General features: G+C 36.8%; 1 protein-coding gene across 1 annotated transcript in view; it reads left to right on the top strand.

Moving 5' to 3' along the window:
* Window positions 1-22,006, top strand: part of LOC123552897 (MORC family CW-type zinc finger protein 3-like) — a 404,811-nt gene that overhangs the window by 284,872 nt on the left and 97,933 nt on the right. The window contains exons 13-15 of the mRNA XM_053542214.1: window positions 3,173-3,262; window positions 4,651-4,684; window positions 9,082-10,068. Coding sequence (XP_053398189.1) covers window positions 3,173-3,262; window positions 4,651-4,684; window positions 9,082-10,068 — 1,111 coding nt within the window. The remainder of the gene's footprint in view (window positions 1-3,172; window positions 3,263-4,650; window positions 4,685-9,081; window positions 10,069-22,006) is intronic.

Here is a 22,006-nt window from a genome sequence, read left to right as displayed (position 1 = left end):
TAGCACGTGACGCAATCAGTGCTCGTGCGGCACATCCTTTAATGTTTGCAGACAGCCGACTGCAATGTATTAAACATTTTTGACTGGTTTCCAAATATGTCTGACTGGATCCAAATCATTTCGACGGGGATCCACTTCTTTTATTTAGAATCCGACGGATGGTTTATTTCAAAAGGCTATGTTTGATCACGGTAAAATACAAATGGTCACTGCATTTAATAAAAGAGCTATAATTGTACATTACAGGTCTTTGATTTAATGAGACATCACACGGAAAACCGATCAAAATATTTTTTAATAATTACTTGATTTGAAAAAATTACAAGATTCATTTGTTGGGGCTCCAGTTGAAACAAATGCAGAAAATTGTCTTTGCAACCTGACTGTGCAAAAAAGAAAAAGAAAAAAAAATGGACTGGCAAACACGAATGATAAAGAAAACCGGAGTGGCGCTGTTTATCAAATCGGTCTTTTAAAAAATGTTTCAAAATGAAATTTTGTTTACATCAGAAGAGAACATATAACTTTATAAAATGTAGTTGCTTATTGAAGTACAACATAAGTGAAATGAAATATCCGTGGCCAACACGCGTGACCTTTCGGTACTATACATGTGGGGAAATTCGATCTCAGCGTTCATATAATGTACACATTCGGTCCGCGGCAGAGTATTCTTAAAATACTGAGACTGTTTAGCAGAGAATATGTGTCGTGTAATTCACTTTGACGCATTGTATTTTATAAAATTCCATCAAAGAATGGGGAAACATCACAAAGTATCTGCCGTGATTACGGTACCGGTCACGTGCGTTGGCTTTTAGACTAGTTACGCACACGGTATCAATGCCTCGGTAATTTTATCCTTACAAGTATTTTCTCGGAAAAAAATTGAAATTTAAACGAAGTAACGATCACACATAACACTGAATAACTGTCTTCATTGTATGTAAACACGCAGTGACCGGTAACTCAGTTTTAATGCATGTCATTCTTATTTCTTTACTCTATCACGTTTCACAAAATATGAATGCGGTGGGTTGGGTAGCGCCGATGTCAGGTTTTTCGTTTCGGACCGATTGAGTTATCAAAATTTCCGGAGCCCTGATGATAAGGCCTGTTACTCTTTCAAATTTTACTGCCATTTGACTTGTAATTTCATGTTGAAAAGGAAAGGCAATATTTTTAGCTCACCTGTCACATAGTGACAAGGTGAGCTTTTGTGATCACCCTTCGTCTGTCGTCCGTCGTCAGTGCGTCCGTCCGTGCGTCAACAATTTCTTGTCTGCACGATAGTGGTTTCATTTATGATTTTATTTTAACCAAACTTGCACACAACTTGTATCACCATAAGATCACAGTTCCTTTCTTGAACTGGCCAGATCCCATTAAGGGTTCTAGGGTTATGGCCCCTGAAAGGGCCAAAATTAGCTATTTTGACCTTGTCTGCACAATAGCAGCTATATTTATGATTTGATTTTAACACAACTTGCACACAACTTGTATCAGCATAAGATCTTGGTTCTTTTCTTGAACTGGCGAGATTCCATTATGGGTTCCAGAGTTCTGGCCCCTGAAAGGGCCAGAATTAGCTATTTTGACCTTGTCTGCACAATAGCAGTTTCATTTATGATTTGAATTTAATCAAACTTGCACAAAACTTGTGTCACCATAAGATCTCGTTTCCTTGTTTGAACCGGCCAGATCCCATAATGGGTTCCAGAGTTATAGCCCCTGAAAGGGCCAGAATTAGCTATTTTGACCTTGTCTGCACAATAGTGGTTTCATTTATGATTTTATTTTAACCAAACTTGCACACAACTTATATCACCACAAGATCTTGGTTCCTTTGTTGAACTGGCCAGATTCCATCATGGGTTCCAGAGTTATGGCCCCTTACAGGTCCAAAATTGGCTATTTTGGCTTTTGCAGCCATTTAGAGACTTCATTTATGGTTTTATTTGATACAAACTTCCAAAATATCTTCAGCAACAATAAATCTTGGATTCCATGACAAATCAGATCCAATCGTAGGTTCCAGAGTTATTTTATATCTGATTACCTCCCCTGATTGTGATCAAAATGGAATTATATCAGTAAGTACTTATAGGACTTATTTGAAATTTCATTATTGTTACTAGTTGGACTGAGACAATCAGGGTAGATAACTACGGACTGATTTTATGTCAAATTACCTCCCTTTATTTCAAATTAAAATGGGTATATCTCTGTAACTAATGAAGATACTGATCTGAAATTTCATTTATGTCAACAGATTTATTTGGCAGATCCTTCTTTTGTTCACTTACAATATTTTTTTTAAATTACTTCCCTTTTACATAACTATAAATAGCTTATTTTTTGTAACTTTTTTATTATTGGCCATAGGGAAAAACCGAGACCATTTTTCTGTGGTACAACATGGATGGTACCTCCAATTGTTAGGTGTATTTTGACATATCTATACCTTGTAAGAACTGTTTTTTTCTTTTTGGTTAAATCTCTTCCCTTTATTGTTCCTGTCCTTTGGGCTTAGATATTTTTTCTGAGGACCTTCTTGTCCTCAAGTGCAATGATAACAGGTGAGTGATATAGGGCCATCATGGCCCTCTTGTTGTATGTTTTTTTTCTGACTGCTGGGATTTCTTTGATCATGTAAAGAAGTGAAAGAATTTTCCAAAATCCGCTTAAAAATGAGAAAGTTACGAGCATTTAAATATTTGATCAAAGTGGCAGCCATTTTGTTTCCGTACCAACAAAAAAACAAAATGGCGGATTTGATAAAGATCTGGGTACATATTTGAACTTTATTTACCAACTTCTGAAAAATAATTTCTCTATTTTTTCCAGCTATAATGAAAGAAATTAACATGTTTTACATCTTACATTCAAGAAACATATGAAATTAATCTATTTAAAAGGTTATTTGCTGAATAAAAAATTCAGCAGTGTGTAAATGACATCATAAACAAACTAAAATGGCTTTTCTTAAATTTCAAACTGCCATGACTTTTTCAGTATGATTATTTTTAATTATCAGATATGCTCAATTTCACTAGACCAGAATCATAGTACCAAAGCATCTGTCTTCTTGACAGTTTTTGTTGCATTATATCCCAAAGATTTTATTAGATGTTTTATTGTGTTTATCTTTAAGAATATTGACAAATTTCAGCCGCTGTGAGATACGCGAAGAGTTAGAAGGAGAAGATGAAGGTAAAGTACAACCAAAACCAACTTACACAAAAACAGTGCAGAAAAAGAAGTAAGTTATGATGGGAAAAATTTATTGTAAATAAAGTTAAGATAAACAGTATAAGTAAACATTTTGAGCCACACCATGAGAAAACCAAAATAGTACATTTGCGACCAGCATGTATCCAGACAAGCCTGCCCATCCACGCAGTCTAGTCAGAATCCATGCTGTTCACTTTCAAAGCCTATTGCATTCAGAGAAACTGTTAGCAAGCAGCATGGATCCTGACCAGACTGCGAGGATGCGCAGGCTGGTCTGGATCCATTTGACGGCAAATGCACTGTGTTGGTTTTCTCATGGTGCAGCTCAAATGTTAGTCAGTGTCAGTAGAATCATCCCTTAGATGCCTGAACAAAATTTACTCCAAGGATAGGAATTACAAGTGTAAACAAAGAATATTGAATTGAACCCTCATTTGTTGGTAAATGGCAAGATTTAGCCAGGATGAGCTTCTTAACTACCCCCGCCCCCCCCCTTCCAAAAAAAGAAAAGAATATATATATAGACTAAATGTTTTCAGATTACACACACCTTTAGCATCATGGGATGGTTTTATAGTGCAGGTTTTGTAACTCGGGCTTTAATTATGAAGGAGGGGTATATTGTTTTGCAGATGATGGTTTGCTTGTCGGCCGGTATGTAGACCAGTTTGTTTCAGAATGATAACACAAGAACACTTGGCCTTAGGATCATGAAAGTTGATACAGTGGTTGTTATAACCAGCAGATGACCTCTATTGATTTTGAGATCAAAAGGTCAAAGGTCAAGGTCACAGTGACCCAGAACAGTTAAACGGTTTGTGGATGATAATTCAAGAACACTTTTGCCTAGGATCACAAAAGTTTATAAGATTGTTGGTCATGACAAGCTGATGACCCCTATTGATTTTGAGATCAGTAGGATAAAAGGTCAAGGTCACAGTGACCCAGAACAGTTAAACGGTTTCTGAATGATAACTCAAGAATGCTTGGGCCTAGGATCATGAAAGTTGATAAGGAGGTAGGTTATGACCAGCATATGACCTGAACGATTTTTGGGTCAGTAGGCCAAAGGTGAAAGGTCAAGGACACAGTGACCTGGAACAGTAAAATGTGTGTAGAAATGTGTGCGGACGATAACTTGAGAATGCTTGAGCCTTTGATCACGAAACTTAATAGGGAGGTCTATCATTTTATTTTGAGATCAAAGGTAAGGTCACTGACCAAGAACAATAGAACATTCGTACACAGTGACGAGATAATTTCTGTTCCTTGTGCAATTAATGAATGCATCAAGGGAGGGGCATTTCTATGAGCTCTTGTTTTAGTAAAATTATGCCATTTTATTACTTAGCAATTTTTGTTGAAAGTTTTGCTTTATAAAAATTCATATTTAGTTGAAGTAACTTTACTCTTCAGGGCAGAGGAGAAACGCCTGGAAAAACTGGAAGAGGTAGTATGAATTTACTGTTTTTTAGCTCACCTGAGCACAAAGTTATCATGCTGTGTCCATTGTCCGTCCGTTCCTCAAGTCGTCCGTCCGTCATCAACAATTGTGTTTCAACCACATCTCCTCAAAAACCACTAAATGGATTTTGATGAAACTTGGACATGATGTTTCTTGGATGGTCCACTACCAAAGTTATTCAAAAGGTTCTGCTTGGTTGCACATAGGGGCTACCAGAAGTAAAAATAGAAAAAACAACATCTCCTAAAACGATGATCCATTTTTATACGCCTGTTTGAAAAGCGAGACGTATTATGGGAACGTCCTGGGCGGGCAGGTGGGCGGCATCCACAGACTTTGTCCGGAGCATATCTTCTACATGCATTGAGGGATTTTGATGAAACTTGGCACAGTTGTTCACCATCATGAGACGGAGTGTCATGCGCAAGAACCAGGTCTCTAGGTCTAAGGTCAAGGTCACAGAGGTCAAAGGTCAAATTCAAGAATGACTGTCCGGAGCATATCTTCTTCATGCATAGAGGGATTTTGATATAACTTGTCATAAATGTTCACCACCATGAGGCGGAGTGTCATGTGCAAGAACCAGGTCCCTAGGTCTAAGGTCAAGGTCACACTTAGAGGTCAAAGGATACAAGAATGAAAACTTTGTCCGGAGCATTTCTTCTTCATGCATAGAGGGATATTGATATAACTTGTCATAAATGTTCTCCACCATGAGGCGGAGTGTCATGCGCAAGAACCAGGTCCCTAGGTCTAAGGTCAAGGTCACACTTAGAGGTCAAAGGATACAAGAATGAAAACCTTGTCCGGAGCATTTCTTCTTCATGCATAGAGGGATATTGATATAACTTGACGCAAATGTTCACCATCATGAGACAAAGTGTCATGCGCAAGAACCAGGTCCCTAGGTCTAAGGTCAAGGTCACACTTAGAGGTCAAAGGATACAAGAATGAAAACCTTGTCCGGAGCATTTCTTCTTCATGCATAGAGGGATATTGATATAACTTGACACAAATGTTCACCATCATGAGACGGAGTGTCATGCGCAAGAACCAGGTCCCTGGGTCTAAGGTCAAGGTCACACTTAGAGGCCAAAGGTCAGATACAAGAATGACTTTGTCCGAAGCATTTCTTCTTCAAGCATGGAGGGATTTTGATATAACTTGACACAAATGTTCACCATCATGAGACGGAGTGTCATGCGCAAGAACCAGGTCCCTAGGTCTAAGGTCAAGGTCACACTTAGAGGCCAAAGGTCAGATACAAGAATGACTGCCCGAAGCATTTCTTCTTCATGCATGGAGGGATTTTGATGTAACTTGGCACAATTATACGCCATCATGAGAGGAAGTGTCATCTGCAGTTCCTTTCTTTAGAATTACTTCCCTTTGTTGTTACTATAAATAGCTTATATTGTAACTTCTTCATTACTAGTCGTAGGGAAAAATCGAGACCACTTTTCTGTAGTACAACATGCATGCTACATCCAATTTTGAGGTGTATTTTGACCAATCTCTACCTGTTAAAGATTTTTCTGTGGACTTACAATTTTTGGGGGATTTTTTTTTTTTTTTTTTAGCTCACCTGTCACAAAGTGACAAGGTGAGCTTTTGTGATCGCGCGGTGCCGTCGTCCGTCCGTGCGTCCGTCCGTGCGTCAGTAAACTTTTGCTTGTGACCACTCTAGAGGTCACATTTTTCATGGGATCTTTATGAAAGTTGGTCAGAATGTTCATCTTGATGATATCTAGGTCAAATTCGAAACTGGGTCACTTGCGGTCAAAAACTAGGTCAGTAGGTCTAAAAATAGAAAAACCTTGTGACCTCTTTAGAGGCCATATATTTCACAAGATCTTCCTGAAAATTGGTCAGAATGTTCACCTTGATGTTTTCTAGGTCAAGTTTGAAACTGGGTCACGTGCCCTCAAAAACTAGGTCAGTAGGTCTAAAAATAGAAAAACCTTGTGACCTCTCTAGAGGCCAAATATTTCAAAGATCTTCATGAAAATTGGTCAGAACGTTTACCTTGATGATATCTAGGTCAAGTTCAAAACTCGGTCACGTACCTTCAAAAACTAGGTCAGTAGTTCAAATAATAGAAAAACCTTGTGACCTCTCTAAAGGCCATATTTTTCATGGGATCTGTATGAAAGTTGGTCTGAATGTTCATCTTGATGATATCTAGGTCAAGTTCGAAACTGGGTTACGTGTGGTCAAAAACTAGGTCAGAAGGTCTAAAAATAGAAAAACCTTGTGACCTCTCTAGAGGCCATATATTTCATGAGATCTTCATGAAAATTGGTCAGAATGTTCACCTTGATGATATCTAGGTCAAGTTCGAATGTGGGTCACGTGCCATCCAAAACTAGGTCAGTAAGTCAAATAATAGAAAAACCTTGTGACCTCTCTAGAGGCCATATTTTTCATGGGATCTGTATGAAAGTTAATCTGAATGTTCATCTTGATGATATCTAGGTCAAGTTCGAAACAGGGTTATGTGCGGTCAAAAACTAGGTCAGTAGGTCTAAAAATAGAAAAACCTTGTGACCTCTCTAGAGGCCATACTTGTGAATGGATCTCCATAAAAATTGGTCAGAATGTTCACCTTGATGATATCTAGGTCAGTTTCGAAACTGGGTCACGTGCCATAAAAAACTAGGTCAGTAGGTCAAATAATAAAAAACCTTGTGACCTCTCTAGAGGCCATACTTTTCATAGGATCTGTATGAAAGTTGGTCTGAATGTTCATCTTGATGATATCTAGGTCAAGTTTGAAACTGAGTCAACTGCGGTCAAAAACTAGGTCAGTAGGTCTAAAATTATTAAAATCTTTTGACCTCTCTAGAGAACATACTTTTCAATGGATCTTCATGAAAATTGATCTGAATGTTCACCTTGATGATATATAGGTCAGTTTCGAAACTGGGTCATGTGCTGTCAAAAACTAGGCCAGTAGGTTTAAAAATAGAAAAACCTTGTGACCTCTCTAGAGGCCATATTTTTCATGAGATCTTCATGAAAATTAGTGAGAATGTTCACCTTGATGATATCTAGGTAAAGTTCAAAACAGGGTCACGTACCTTCGAAAACTAGGTCAATAGGTCAAATAATAGAAAAACCTTGTGACCTCTCTAGAGACCATATTTTTCAATGGATCTTCATGAAAATTGGTGAGAATTTTTTTCTTGATAATATCTAGGTCAAGTTCAAAACTGGGTCACATGAGCTCAAAAACTAGGTCACTATGTCAAATAATAGAAAAAACGACGTCATACTCAAAACTGGGTCATGTGGGAAGAGGTGAGCGATTCAGGACCATCATGGTCCTCTTGTTTTTTAAAGATTAACTTCCCTTAGTTGTTACTATAAATAACTTATATTGTAACTTTTTTATAATTGACCGTAGGGAAAAACCAAGACCACTTTTCTGTGGTACAACATAGATGTTACTTTCAAATTTTAGGTGTATTTTAAGGTCTTTCTACCTGGTAAGGAGTTTTTTGTGGACTTAGAAAAACAAAAGACTTACAATGATTACTAAACAACCACAGAATTAAAATTCATTTGCTATACATCAGCTAGAGTAAAGAAATTTGCTGTGACGGGTGTATATTGTGACATTCTGGCACTCTTGTTGAAATAATTTTACACAAATGGTCCATATGTCACCCTCTACAAGGATTGTTCAAATTATACTGATTCGTCAAAAAAATGGCATCCAGGGGTCATGGTCACTTTACCCTATGTGAAACTGCTGGCCCGAGTTTAATATGATTTAACAAAAATTTTGGACGGGAAGTTGGACAAGATTTTATTTTAAACAGCTCTTCCTTTACAATTTCTTGTCTATTTGAAAGAAGCTTTTTCAAGCTACATTGTTTTTGTGCAGCTAGTCTGAAGACTAGAAAGTTTTTCTCATTACACCATGAACTTTGCCTGATGTTTTCTTAAAAAGTGTTCCAAAGATTAAGAGTAATCCAGTTTTGGTACAATTTAATTGGTAATTTTCAAGTTAACTAGACAATCTGTAATAAAGATAAGAGCATACAGCTTGAAATGCTGATGCATAAGTGGCTCGTCAATTTCTTCATCAACTGCATAAACGTATTTAATATGAAAGCACTCTAAAATGCAATCAAGTACCTTCAGTTCAAATTTGACTGATTCTATTATGCATTTATTACTCTTTAACCTGCTCTGCCCTTGCAACCAGTGCACAGCCATGCAGACTAATTATGGTCTGCACTGTTCGCTATCCAGTCAGGAAATTTTCAGTTAACACCCCTTTGAATTATAAATGGTACCATCCAAACTGAATGATGGACCATTCCATTTTAGAAATTTAGTAGGCTAAGGGTTAAACACTTTGCTATAAACTTCAGGAAAGGAAAGCAAGGGAGAAAGAGGAAGCTCTGAATGCAGCAAAAGAAACAGCAGCAGAGGAAGCCAAACAGAAGAAAGAGGCCTTAAAAGCTGCAAGAAAGAAGGGAAAAGCCTTAAAGGCAGTAGCAGAAGAAGCTAAGAGAAGGGAGGAAGCATTAAATGCAGAGAGAATAAGAATAAGAGAAGAATCCTTGAAAAAGGAGGCGACACTGAGGAAATCTCTGAATGCAGCAAAAGAAACAGCAGCAGAGGAAGCCAAACAGAAGGAAGAGGCCTTAAAAGCTGCAAGAGAGAAGGAAAAAGTCTTAAAGGCAGTAGCAGAAGAAGCTAAGAGAAGGGAGGAAGCATTAAATGCAGAGAGAATAAGAATAAGTGTAGAATCCTTGAAAAAGGAGGCGACACTGAGGAAATCTCTGAATGCAGCAAAAGAAACAGCAGCAGAGGAAGCCAAACAGAAGGAAGAGGCCTTAAAAGCTGCAGGAGAGAAGGGAAAAGCCTTAAAGGCGGTAGCAGAAGAAGCTAAGAGAAGGGAGGAAGCATTAAAAGCAGAGAGAAGAATAAGACAAGAATCCTTGAAAAAGTGGGCGACACTGAGGAAATCTCTGAATGCAGCAAAAGAAACAGCAGCAGAGGAAGCCAAACAGAAGGAAGAGGCCTTAAAATCTGCAAGAGAGAAGGAAAAAGCCTTAAAGGCAGTAGCAGAAGAAGCTAAGAGAAGGGAGGAAGCATTAAATGCAGAGAGAATAAGAATAAGAGAAGAATCCTTGAAAAAGGAGGCGACACTGAGGAAATCTCTGAATGCAGCAAAAGAAACAGCAGCAGAGGAAGCCAAACAGAAGGAAGAGGCCTTAAAAGCTGCAAGAGAGAAGGAAAAAGCCTTAAAGGCAGTAGCAGAAGAAGCTAAGAGAAGGGAGGAAGCATTAAATGCAGAGAGAAGAAGAATAAGAGAAGAATCCTTGAAAAAGGAGGCGACACTGAGGAAAGAGGTATTTAAAGTAAATTAATCTAATATTCAAATGAACAGATTCAAACAAATAAGCAGAATAGATGAAATTTATTTACCAGGGTCAGAAGACAATAGCAACAACAATAACTATAATAATGATAGTGATTATAATGATAATAATGGTAATAAGTTTAAAACTCTGTACTTAGTTATGGTAGCATAGGAAATGTCCTTAATACAATCTGTTTCCTGATGTCCTCGTTGCAGCAATGACAGCAACAGGAAAATATATAAAAAATGGTAATTGAAATTCCAAAACAAACAAAATGATACCTTTCATTTTCTCAGTCCCTTGTGTACAATAATATATTTAGTATTCAACAGTTCTTATTATTCACTATTGTAAAAACTTATGTGCATTTATTGAACAGACGCTAAGTCTTATATCTCTGTTAATATACACAGATAAATAGATACATGATAATAAGAAGAATGAGCAGTCACATTTACATACTTGAGCTTAATCTAAACAAATAGAATTATAAATATTTTTGAATGATTATAGTGACCTAGGGTAAGTTATTGGTTTCATGTGACATCCATCAACAGTTCTTTTAAAGGAATTTTCACATGATAGAATGCAACTAAATTTTCTTGAAAAACATCCTCAAAAAATATGGATTCAAAGTTGTTCTAATCAGAGCTATGACAATAATATTCATTCATACAACTTACATTTTGTATCTATGTATGTTGTACAAAAAAATAGAAAGACCAAGCTTAAATTATTTTGTAGAATTTAAACAAATTTGGCATGCAACCCTTGTGATAGAAAGCCATCATTGTTCAAAGGATGACCCATAGTTCATCATAGAGAAGGAAAATAGTGATAACATGTTATACATACATAGTCATTTTCAACTTGAAAAAGCTTTACCTCAGCAAATACTGGATGGAATTCAATCAAATAACTTGATATGTATTCTGATGACAGGGATTAAAAATTTGATAATAGTTAATACCAGAAGCAAGTCATTTTATTCAAACAACATATCTCTTTATCTATTGTGTTTATTCTAGGATTAAATTCCTAGGCTGATGTACCATCATATAACCTAAGCTTTCATATTTAAAAGAAAATAAAAACACTTCCAATTATAAACATAAGAACATACACGAACCAGGTACTTCCATGTACCATATACGAACCAGGTACCATTGGCGCAACATAAACCTAATAACAACAAATGTAACCTATGTAAATGGTAGAGCAACTATAAGAACGCCTAGCCTTTTAGCTCTCTGGCCAATTCTTATATGCTCGAAAAAAAAAAAGCAGAAAAAACTGAATTTTGAACCCACGAGTGTCACCAACCCCGTTGAATGGCGGCTGCTGGTCAGGGACCCATGAGTATGCAAAAAGATTTAGTAATTGACAGTTAACAACTCAGTATGGCATGCCCAAGTCGCACCCAGACGTAAGAATTTTCCGCCAGTATGACAAAAGAAAGAAGAGAGAAGATCAGTAAAAGAGAAGAAAGTAAAAGAAACTATTTAGAGTTTAAAGTTGTAAGTTATGGTACCGGCTTAAGATAACAAGCTAAGCATTTTCAAAATGACAAACAGGAATATTTGTATCTCCTTAACGCACGCACTTCACATAATTTATAAATGTCACCATGTACATCCGATTTACAAATGCTATAAGTAATCATAATCATAAATTAGGCAACAATGTCTTAAAGAGTCAAGTTTTTCGAATAAGCACGTTTAAAGTTATAATACTGTTAAAAATCACCGTTAAAATAAAGCAAATAACTTTGTAGATTTGTAGAAGATAGTCTAATGAACAAATTCGCCCGTTAGTTAGACATGGATGGCCAAATATTGTTGAGATACGAATGGATATAAAACCATGAAATATTTAATGACCAGCTGGTCACTAATTCACTTGCCAGGCTTTGCCGAATTCCGAAATTTAAATACGTGGAAAACACCAATGGCTGATCGGCCATGATAGGATTTTGTGTAAAGACGGCGGATAAATGCAGAAATTTACAAATATTTTGCTTTTCAATGCCATTTCTACAAACAATGCATTAATGTTATAAAATTAAGTCTGTTGTTAAATAAAAGGAAAGGCAGTTTACCAGAAAATGTGATACGAATGTGCTAGACATGTTGTTGTTTTGTTTCTTAAAATAGATTAGCGTGGCTCTTTGTACGGTCCCGTACGAACAATCATTTAGCGTGGCTCGTATTACGGTCCCGTACATTTCACAATCAATTTGTCTACATCTGCACAGTAGTCCCTAGCTAAACGTTCAGCTCAAAGATGTTTATATAATATGCTGTTACGGATCTCTGAGCTAAAATGAATCCCGTACTGACACCTAACCAGGAATCGTTCCAGAAGTCTGTCATGCTATAATCTTATCAAATGCAATGTACTCACCTTTTATACTATACAATAATTCTAATCAATTTTCCTTTTGATCTGGCATAAATAATCCATGCAACATAATTTGAACACAAGTTTCAAATTGATAGCCCTGTCTGCAATATTTTGTCCGTCATTGCAGTTGTCACTTGATCAGGGCCGGCACAGTACCGGTACTCTTCATTTTGAAAAAACCAATAGGCTGTAGAGAATCGTTATTTATTGACATTTTCTGAGAAATTGTATGTTGTTTTATACATTTTATGTGATTATATTAAATTCATAAATAGGTAAAACTTTGATACTGATTTTCAAGAATAACCACAAACTCTGAACTGTTGCATGACATCATGAGTTTCTCACGAGAGACTGTGCGAGATGTTGCGATTTGATACTGGTTAGTTAAACAAATGGGGTTTTGCCATAACTAAATGAATGCGATCATCAGAAAATAAAAACAGTGTCAGTTAAGTTATGTTAGCCAGAACTAGATAGTCCGCATTGTCAGTGACTGACTGTGACTGTGAGGCGACTGTCTGGTCGACACTGATGATTAAGCCTTCATTGAAAACACAAATTAGTGTGCAATATCAAAATTGGCACTATTATATTACGAGTTACAGGTTAAAAGACGATAAAACAGATATTTCAGGTTTGAACAGTCTAGGCCACTCCTGAACTCATTAAGAGTAGCACTAGATTTAACATGATGTGGTAGGTTGTTTCAGAGTCTAATGGTTCTTGGGGAAAATTGAGTTCTTTTGATACACGGGTTCGAGAGGAGGGAATATAAAAGTGAAGGTCCTGAGAGTCTAGCCAGTACTGGTGATCTACAAAAAAACAACAACAATGGAATGACGGATTTTACATAAAAGAATCAGGGATGTAAGGATGTGAAATTTCTCCTTGTTTCTAACGTTTGCCAGTACAGTTAACATTTCTGTGATGCTTCATCTACAGACATAGTTGATTTGAACATATCTGACGGCAGCCTTTCGTACTCTTTCAATTCCATATGTTAGAGATTGTTGAATGCCAAACAATTGAGCAATATTCCAATTATGGTTGAACATGTTTTATACGGAGTTTCTTAAATTTGTACATTTATCATTTGTTTGATCATTTCTTTTCACGTATTTTAGGGTCTTGTTTGTCTTTTTTGTGATCTAACAATGCTGGTTCGCCTAAATATTAAGCATTTTTATAGTTTTAAATTCATGGATATGTAGCTTATAGCGAAATGCAATTTTTTTTAAAATTTTTTTTTATATACCCTAATCACTTCGCATTATCGGAATTCAACTCCTTTGACCGGGTCTTTTTCCAAAGCTCTAATTTATGGAGATACTGCTAGAGAGTCTCACAATCATGCATGATAATTATAGTGAGGTAAACTACTGTATCATCAACAACGAGTCTTACGGTGCTTTTAAGTGAGCCTGGAAGGTGACGGACATGTTAAGAAAAGGCAAGGCCTAAGGACATACCCTTGTGGTACCCTTGATACCAAATGTGGCATATCTGATTGGAGACCTTTCGTGTTCATATTGTATTTAAAGGAAATATTTAACCCACATGGATGTTTTTCTATATATACCTTATTGAAATAGCTTGTAGACCAGACGGTTGTGATCGACTTTGTCAAACGATTTGATAAAGTCCGTTACTATTAGGTCTGTCTATTTACTAGCTTCAAGGTAATCAAAAAATCTTGACTAAAATTTAATAAAAATTGAGATTCACAAGTGTGCTTTGAGCGGAAGCCATGTGGGAAGGAATTAAGCAAATTTTATTATCTAGATTATTAATAATATTTGATACTAAAACATGCCCCATCAGTTTGAAGCAATTGCAAGTATTTAGAGAATAGGTTTGTGATTGCTGACTTTGCTTCATGGGCCCTTTATGTATACAGGGACAACGATAGCCGTCCTCCAATCTTGTGGAACACTGCTGGTACCAAGTGAAGACATGTAAATGTTAGTCTCATTTTTATAGAGGAGCCGTGTTTAAGGTGTGGGCGGACATTGTGTTGTAAGCTTTTTTTTTTTTTTTTTTTTTTTATTTTTGTTTTTTTGTTTTTTTTTGTTTTGTTTTTAGCTCACCTGAGCAATGCTCAGGTGAGTTTTTCTGATCGCTCGATGTCCGGCGTCTGTCGTCCGTCGTCTGTCAACATTTAGCTTGTGTATGCGATAGAGGCTGTATTTTTCAATTAATCTTCATGAATATTGGTCAGAATGATAACCTTAATGAAATCTAGGCCGAGTTCGAAAATGGGTCATCTCGGGTCAAAAACTAGGTCACTAGGTCAAATCAAAGAAAAACCTTGTGTATGCGATAGAGGCTGTATTTTTCATTTAATCTTCATGAATATTGGTCAGAATGATAACCTTGATGAAATCTAGGCCAAGTTCGAAAATGGGTCATCTCGGATCAAAAACTAGGTCACTAGGTCAAATCAAAGAAAAACCTTGTGTATGCGATAGAGGCTGTATTTTTCATGTAATCTTCATGAATATTGGTCAGAATGATAACTTTGATGAAATCTAGGCCGTGTTCGAAAATGGGTCATCTCGGGTCAAAAACTAGGTCACTAGGTCAAATCAAAGAAAAACCTTGTGTATGCGATAGAGGCGGTATTTTTCAATTGATCTTCATGATTATTGGTCAGAATGATAACCTTGATGAAATCTAAGCCAAGTTCGAAAATGGATCATCTCGGGTCAAAAACTAGGTCACTAGGTCAAATCAAAGAAAAACCTTGTGTATGCGATAGAGGCTGTATTTTTCAATTCTTCTTCATGAATTTTGGTCAGAATGATAACTTTGATGAAATCTAGGCCGAGTTCGAAAATGGGTCATCTCGGGTCAAAAACTAGGTCACTAGGTCAAATCAAAGAAAAACCTTGTGTATGCGATAGAGGCTGTATTTTTCAATTGATCTTCATGAATTTTGGTCAGAATGATTGCCTTGATAAAATTTAGGACGAGTTCGAAAATGGGTCATCTCGGGTCAAAAACTAGGTCACTAGGTCAAATCAAAGAAAAACCTTGTGTATGCGATAGAGGCGGTATTTTTCAGTTGATCTTCATGAATTTTGGTCAGAATGATTACCTTGATAAAATTTAGGCTGAGTTCGAAAATGGGTCATCTGGGATCAAAAACTAGGTCACTAGGTCATATCACGTAGAAACCTTGTGTATGCGATAGAGGCTGTATTTTTCAATTGATCTTCATAGATTTTGGTCAGAATGATTACCTTGATGAAATTTAGACCGAGTTCGAAAATGGGTCATCTGGGGTCAAAAACTAGGTCACTAGGTCAAATCAAAGAAAAACCTTGTGTATGCAGTAGAGGCTGTATTTTTCAACTGATCTTCATGAAATTTAGCCAGAATGATTACCTTGATAAAATCTAGGCCGAGTTCGAAAATGGGTCATCTGGGGTCAAAAACTAGGTCACTAGGTCAAATCGAAGAAAAACATTGTGTATGCAATAGAGGATGTATTTTTCAATTGATCTTCATGAAATTTGGTCAGAGTGATTGCCTTGATGAAATCTAGGTCGATTTTGAATATGGGTTATCTGAGGTCAAAAACTAGGTCACTAGGTCAAATTAAAGAAAAATCTTGTGTATGCGATAGAGACTGTTTTTTTCAATTGATTTTTATGAAATTTGGTCAGGTTGATTGCCTTAATGAAATCTAGGTCGAATTTGAATATGGGTCATCTGAGGTCAAAAACTAGGTCACTTGGTCAAATCAAAGAAAAAACTTCTGTATGTGATAGAGGCTGTATTTTTCAGTTGATCTTCATGAATTTTGGTCAGAATGATTGCCTTGATAAAATCTAGGTCGAGTTTGAACATGGGTCATCTAGGGTCAAAAACTAGGTCATATCTAAGAAAATGCTTGTTTTATCGCAAGAGACCAATTTTTTGGTCCAGTCTTAATGAAAATTGGTCAGAATATTTGTTTCCATGAAATGACTAGGTCAAACATGTTTTACACTGTTATGGAGTGTTTCTTAGGTGAGCGACCTAGGGCCATCTTGGCCCTCTTGTTTTGTTTATTCCCCTTCTGATGAATCTAAGTGAATTCTTTGCTTTTGATGTGATGTTATCAACATATTCTGACCAAATGAGATACATGTAATTACTTAGTGTGACGCTCAGATATTTAGCAGCATCTCTAGTTGTCAGTGGGGGGAGAGAGAGAGAGAGGACTTATTATTGTCAATAACTAGTTCCAGTCTTATCAACCGAAATATGAAAGAAAAAGTAAGCATATTACATGATATTCAAACGATGATGTGAACTTCTATAGATGACATTTTTATTATTCACACTTACTGCATATGTGTCATAACAATGACAACAATATTGCATGCAGACATAAAATAAGCCTTTTTCTATATTCGAAATCATTTCCTGTTTATGTGCGACTGAAAATTAAAGAAAAGTAAAGAAATCGGTTGAAAACATATCAGTTGAATGACTTCATGCAGTACAATGTAATACAAAACTGCCGTACGAATAACCACCTGCGGTTTATTTTGCTATTCATACGGGACCGTACGATTAGCCACTTCCTTTAGCTTAGTCACGGACGTATCCGAATGATGGCGGTTGTGTCACTGAAACCTAAAGTAACATTTTTATATCCGTCTCCATTGGTGGAATCTATCAATTTACAAGTAAATTTATCCAGCCAATTTCTTCGTGAACGGTTGTTTTATGCGTTGCTGTAGAAAAATGACCTTCCTTTAACTTTCACTACGTAATCTTAGCTGGCCAGTATTATAACTTTAAACATAAGTAAAAGTTAACACTGATGAATGTTAGCGGTCCATATAAACAGATTCTTTGAACTAGTACAGGATACATATCCAGCAGTGTCACATATACGTATTGACTTTCCATCATATCCTGTGATCCTTCCAAATAAGACTGAATGATGTAATCCTGGGCTTCTGAACGTTACTATGTTGTTGAACTTCATAAATACCATTTTGTGCATATTCTGTCAGGTTATAACGTTTCTTGACTCGTGTGTCTTAACATCTGATGCCATAAAAAAGTAAAGCATTCTGAAAGAAGGAAAAAACTCGACAGCAAAAAAGTAACAAGAATGTTGTAAAAATAGGCTAGTATAGCATATAACATGTAACTACATTTTAATATTTTTTTCATTATAAGTATTGATTGAAAATCTATAGTATCATAAAACAAACGAAATAGTATTTGTCCCCCCCCCCCCCCCCCCGACAACAAAGTTGTAAGGGGGGGGTATACTGGTTTCAGGTTGTCTGTCCGTATACTCAATCTTGTGTGCACCATCTCTCCTTATCCCCTTGACAGAATTTAATGAAACTTCACACAAGTGATCAGTACCAACAGTAGTTGTGCATGGGGCATGTTAGGTTCTTTTAGAAAAAAAAATTTGCAGAGTTATGGGACTTTGTTTTTTTGTTACTATACTATATACATAGACACAATCTTGTGCGCACCATCTCTCCTCATCCCCTTGACACAATTTAATGAAACTTCACACAAGTGATCAGTAACAACAGTAGTTGTGCATGGGGCATGTTAGGTTCTTTCAGAAAAAAAATTTGCAGAGTTATGGGACTTTGTTTTTTTGTTACTATACTATATACATAGACACAATCTTGTGCCCACCATCTCTCCTCATCCCCTTGACACAATTTAATGAAACTTCACACAAGTGATCAGTACCAATAGTAGTTGTGCATGGGGCGTGTTAGGTTCTTTTAGAAAAAAATTTGCAGAGTTATGGGACTTTGTTTTTTTGTTACTATACTATATACATAGACACAATCTTGTGCGCACCATCTCTCCTCATCCCCTTGACACAATTTAATGAAACTTCACACAAGTGATCAGTAACAACAGTAGTTGTGCATGGGGCATGTTAGGTTCTTTCAGAAAAAAAATTTGCAGAGTTATGGGACTTTGTTTTTTTGTTACTATACTATATACATAGACACAATCTTGTGCGCACCATCTCTCCTCATCCCCTTGACACAATTTAATGAAACTTCATACAAGTGATCAGTACCAACAGTAGTTGTGCATTGGGCATGTTAGGTTCTTTTAGAAAAAAAAATTGCAGAGTTATGGGACTTTGTTTTTTTTGTTACTATACTATATACCTAGACACAATCTTGTGCGCACCATCTCTCCTCATCCCCTTGACACAATTTAATGAAACTTCACACAAGTGATCAGTAACAACAGTAGTTATGCATGGGGCATGTTGGGTTCTTTCAGATAAAAAATTTGCAGAGTTATGGGACTTTGTTTTTTTTGTTACTATACTATATACAGAGACACAATCTTGTGCGCACCATCTCTGCTCATCCTCTTGACACAATTTAATGAAACTTCACACAAGTGATCAGTAACAACAGTAGTTGTGCATGGGGCATGTTAGGTTCTTTCAGCGACAAAAATTGCAGAGTTATGGGACTTTGCTTCTTGTTAACATACTATGTACATACAGTCTGCATATGCAATCTTGTGCGTGCCTAATCTACCAAACCCTTGCACACAATTTAATGAAACTTCACACAAGTGATCAGTACCAACCCTAGTTGTGCATGGTGCATGTTACATTCTTTTAGATAAATATTCTGCATAGTTATGGGACTTTGTTTTTTTGTTACTATACTATATACATAGACACAATCTTGTGCGCACCATCTCTCCTCATCCCCTTGACACAATTTAATGAAACTTCACACAAGTGATCAGTAACAACAGTAGTTGTGCATGGGGCATGTTAGGTTCTTTCAGAAAAAAAATTTGCAGAGTTATGGGACTTTGTTTTTTTGTTACTATACTATATACATAGACACAATCTTGTGCGCACCATCTCTCCTCATCCCCTTGACACAATTTAATGAAACTTCATACAAGTGATCAGTACCAACAGTAGTTGTGCATTGGGCATGTTAGGTTCTTTTAGAAAAAAAAATTGCAGAGTTATGGGACTTTGTTTTTTTTGTTACTATACTATATACCTAGACACAATCTTGTGCGCACCATCTCTCCTCATCCCCTTGACACAATTTAATGAAACTTCACACAAGTGATCAGTAACAACAGTAGTTATGCATGGGGCATGTTGGGTTCTTTCAGATAAAAAATTTGCAGAGTTATGGGACTTTGTTTTTTTTGTTACTATACTATATACAGAGACACAATCTTGTGCGCACCATCTCTGCTCATCCTCTTGACACAATTTAATGAAACTTCACACAAGTGATCAGTAACAACAGTAGTTGTGCATGGGGCATGTTAGGTTCTTTCAGCGACAAAAATTGCAGAGTTATGGGACTTTGTTTCTTGTTAACATACTATGTACATACAGTCTGCATATGCAATCTTGTGCGTGCCTAATCTACCAAACCCTTGCACACAATTTAATGAAACTTCACACAAGTGATCAGTACCAACCCTAGTTGTGCATGGTGCATGTTACATTCTTTTAGATAAATATTCTGCATAGTTATGGGACTTTGTTTGTTTGTTACTATACTGTATACATACAGTCTATATACATACAGTCCACATAATTATGCAATCTTGTGTGCTTCAAATTGCAATGTACTGTGTCAGTGCATGCGGGGAGTACATTCATCGCCTTTAGTGATAGCTCTAGTTAAATTATGCTAAAAAAGGGGTGCAGTGGGCGGGTTGTTCTTAAAACGGTCTCGTGCTGAATGGCAAATCGGAAGCACGGCAAACACGTGACTTTTCTTTTCAAATTATCATCTGCTACGAAATTACGCGATACATACCATAGCAACGACTTAGCATTATGGCAACCGTGCAAACTTACGTACAAACAATTAAATTGGAATTTGGCCAGAATAAACAAGATTGATTGGAAGGATTAATCTATATTATTCTAGGATTAAATTCCAGGGTTGACGTACCATCATATAACCTAAGCTTTCATGTTTAAAAGAAAATAAAAACACTTCCGATTATAAACATAAGTTTATTTTTCATTTAGGGTAAGTATGGATTGAAAGACGGTCATATTGGCTTAAGACTTCATACGTTAAATGGCGATTGAAGTTGAAAATCCTCACAAAGGACGCGACCCGGCCATGCCTTAGATAATTCGAACCTCGTTGCGCTAAAAATATTGTACAAACACTATGCCATGCCATCCCCCATACCCCTCAGTATGGTTAGCCAGGTAGAACCAGGCACCACCTTTGGTACCATATAAGAACCAGGTACTTCCATGTATCAAATGGTACTTCCATGTACCATATACAAACCAGGTACCCCTTTGGTACCATACACGAACCAGGTACTTCCATGTACCATATAAGAACCCGGTACCCCTTTGGTACCATACACGAACCAGGTACTTCCATGTACCATATACAAACCAGGTACCCCTTTGGTACCATACAGTTACCAGGTACTTCCATGTACCATATACTTACCAGGTACCCCTTTGGTACCATACAATAACCAGGTACTTCAATGTACCATATACGAACCAGGTACCATTGGCACAACATTAACCTAATAACAACAAATATAACCTATGTAAATGGTTGAGCAACTATCAAAACGCCTAGCACTTTTCGCTCTCTGGCCAATTCTTATATGCTCGAAAAAACGAACCAGAAAAAATTAAATTTTGAACCCACGAGTGTCACCAACCCCATTGAATGGCGACGGCTGGTCAGGGGCCCATGAGTATGCAAAAAGATTTAGTAATTGACAGTTAACAACTCAATGTGGCATGCCAAAGTCGCACCCAGACGTAAGAATTTTCCGCCACAAAATAACAAAGAAATAACTTAAATTTCTTTTTATTTCCCCCAAAATTCTTACAATACTAGTTTTTAGAACACGTTCATTCAATGAATCCAAATAATATTCCAGAACAGATTGATCTGTTATTATGCGAGAGCAAGCAATTGCATGGTGTGCTTTAGGCCCTAAAGACACACACTTCTCTTGCACCGCCAAGCGACGGACAAATTGCTTGGTAACTACGGGTTAACCTTGCCTCTGCTACAGCCTATTATGTGATGAAGTCCCCAATTATCCTTCATTAAAAGGATGTCATTAATATCGAATGTGTGACATGCAAATCCTGAGTGTATAACATATGACAATGAGCGCCACCTGCATAATTTCATAAAGATGGATCCCAAGATTCCCCTTCTAGCTAAATCAGTAGCCTTGCCAATACGAAAACTATGTGTTTGAAAGTTTTAGTCTTAAACCTACAAAAAGATGTGCACTTGCACAATCGAGTAGCGTGATTACCATTTTTGTGAACAAATCGTGGGCCTACCAAACTTGAACTTGCCTTCAAATAAGTTAGGGCCGACTCAGTTGTTAAATTCAAAAGGTATACTGATCGTATCCAAAGTATAACGACGATTTGTTTTAAATGAATGCATCATGATCTGAACCGAGTTGATACGTTCAAGAACAATGTTTTTAAATTGTATTGTTACATTGTGCTTCGCCAACG

This window comes from Mercenaria mercenaria, chromosome 4 (genome assembly GCF_021730395.1).
Source record: "Mercenaria mercenaria strain notata chromosome 4, MADL_Memer_1, whole genome shotgun sequence".
NCBI classification, from domain to species: Eukaryota; Metazoa; Mollusca; class Bivalvia; order Venerida; family Veneridae; genus Mercenaria; species Mercenaria mercenaria.
The sequence above is the reverse complement of the archived record's forward strand: the minus strand, read 5'-3'. Positions and strand labels throughout refer to the sequence as shown.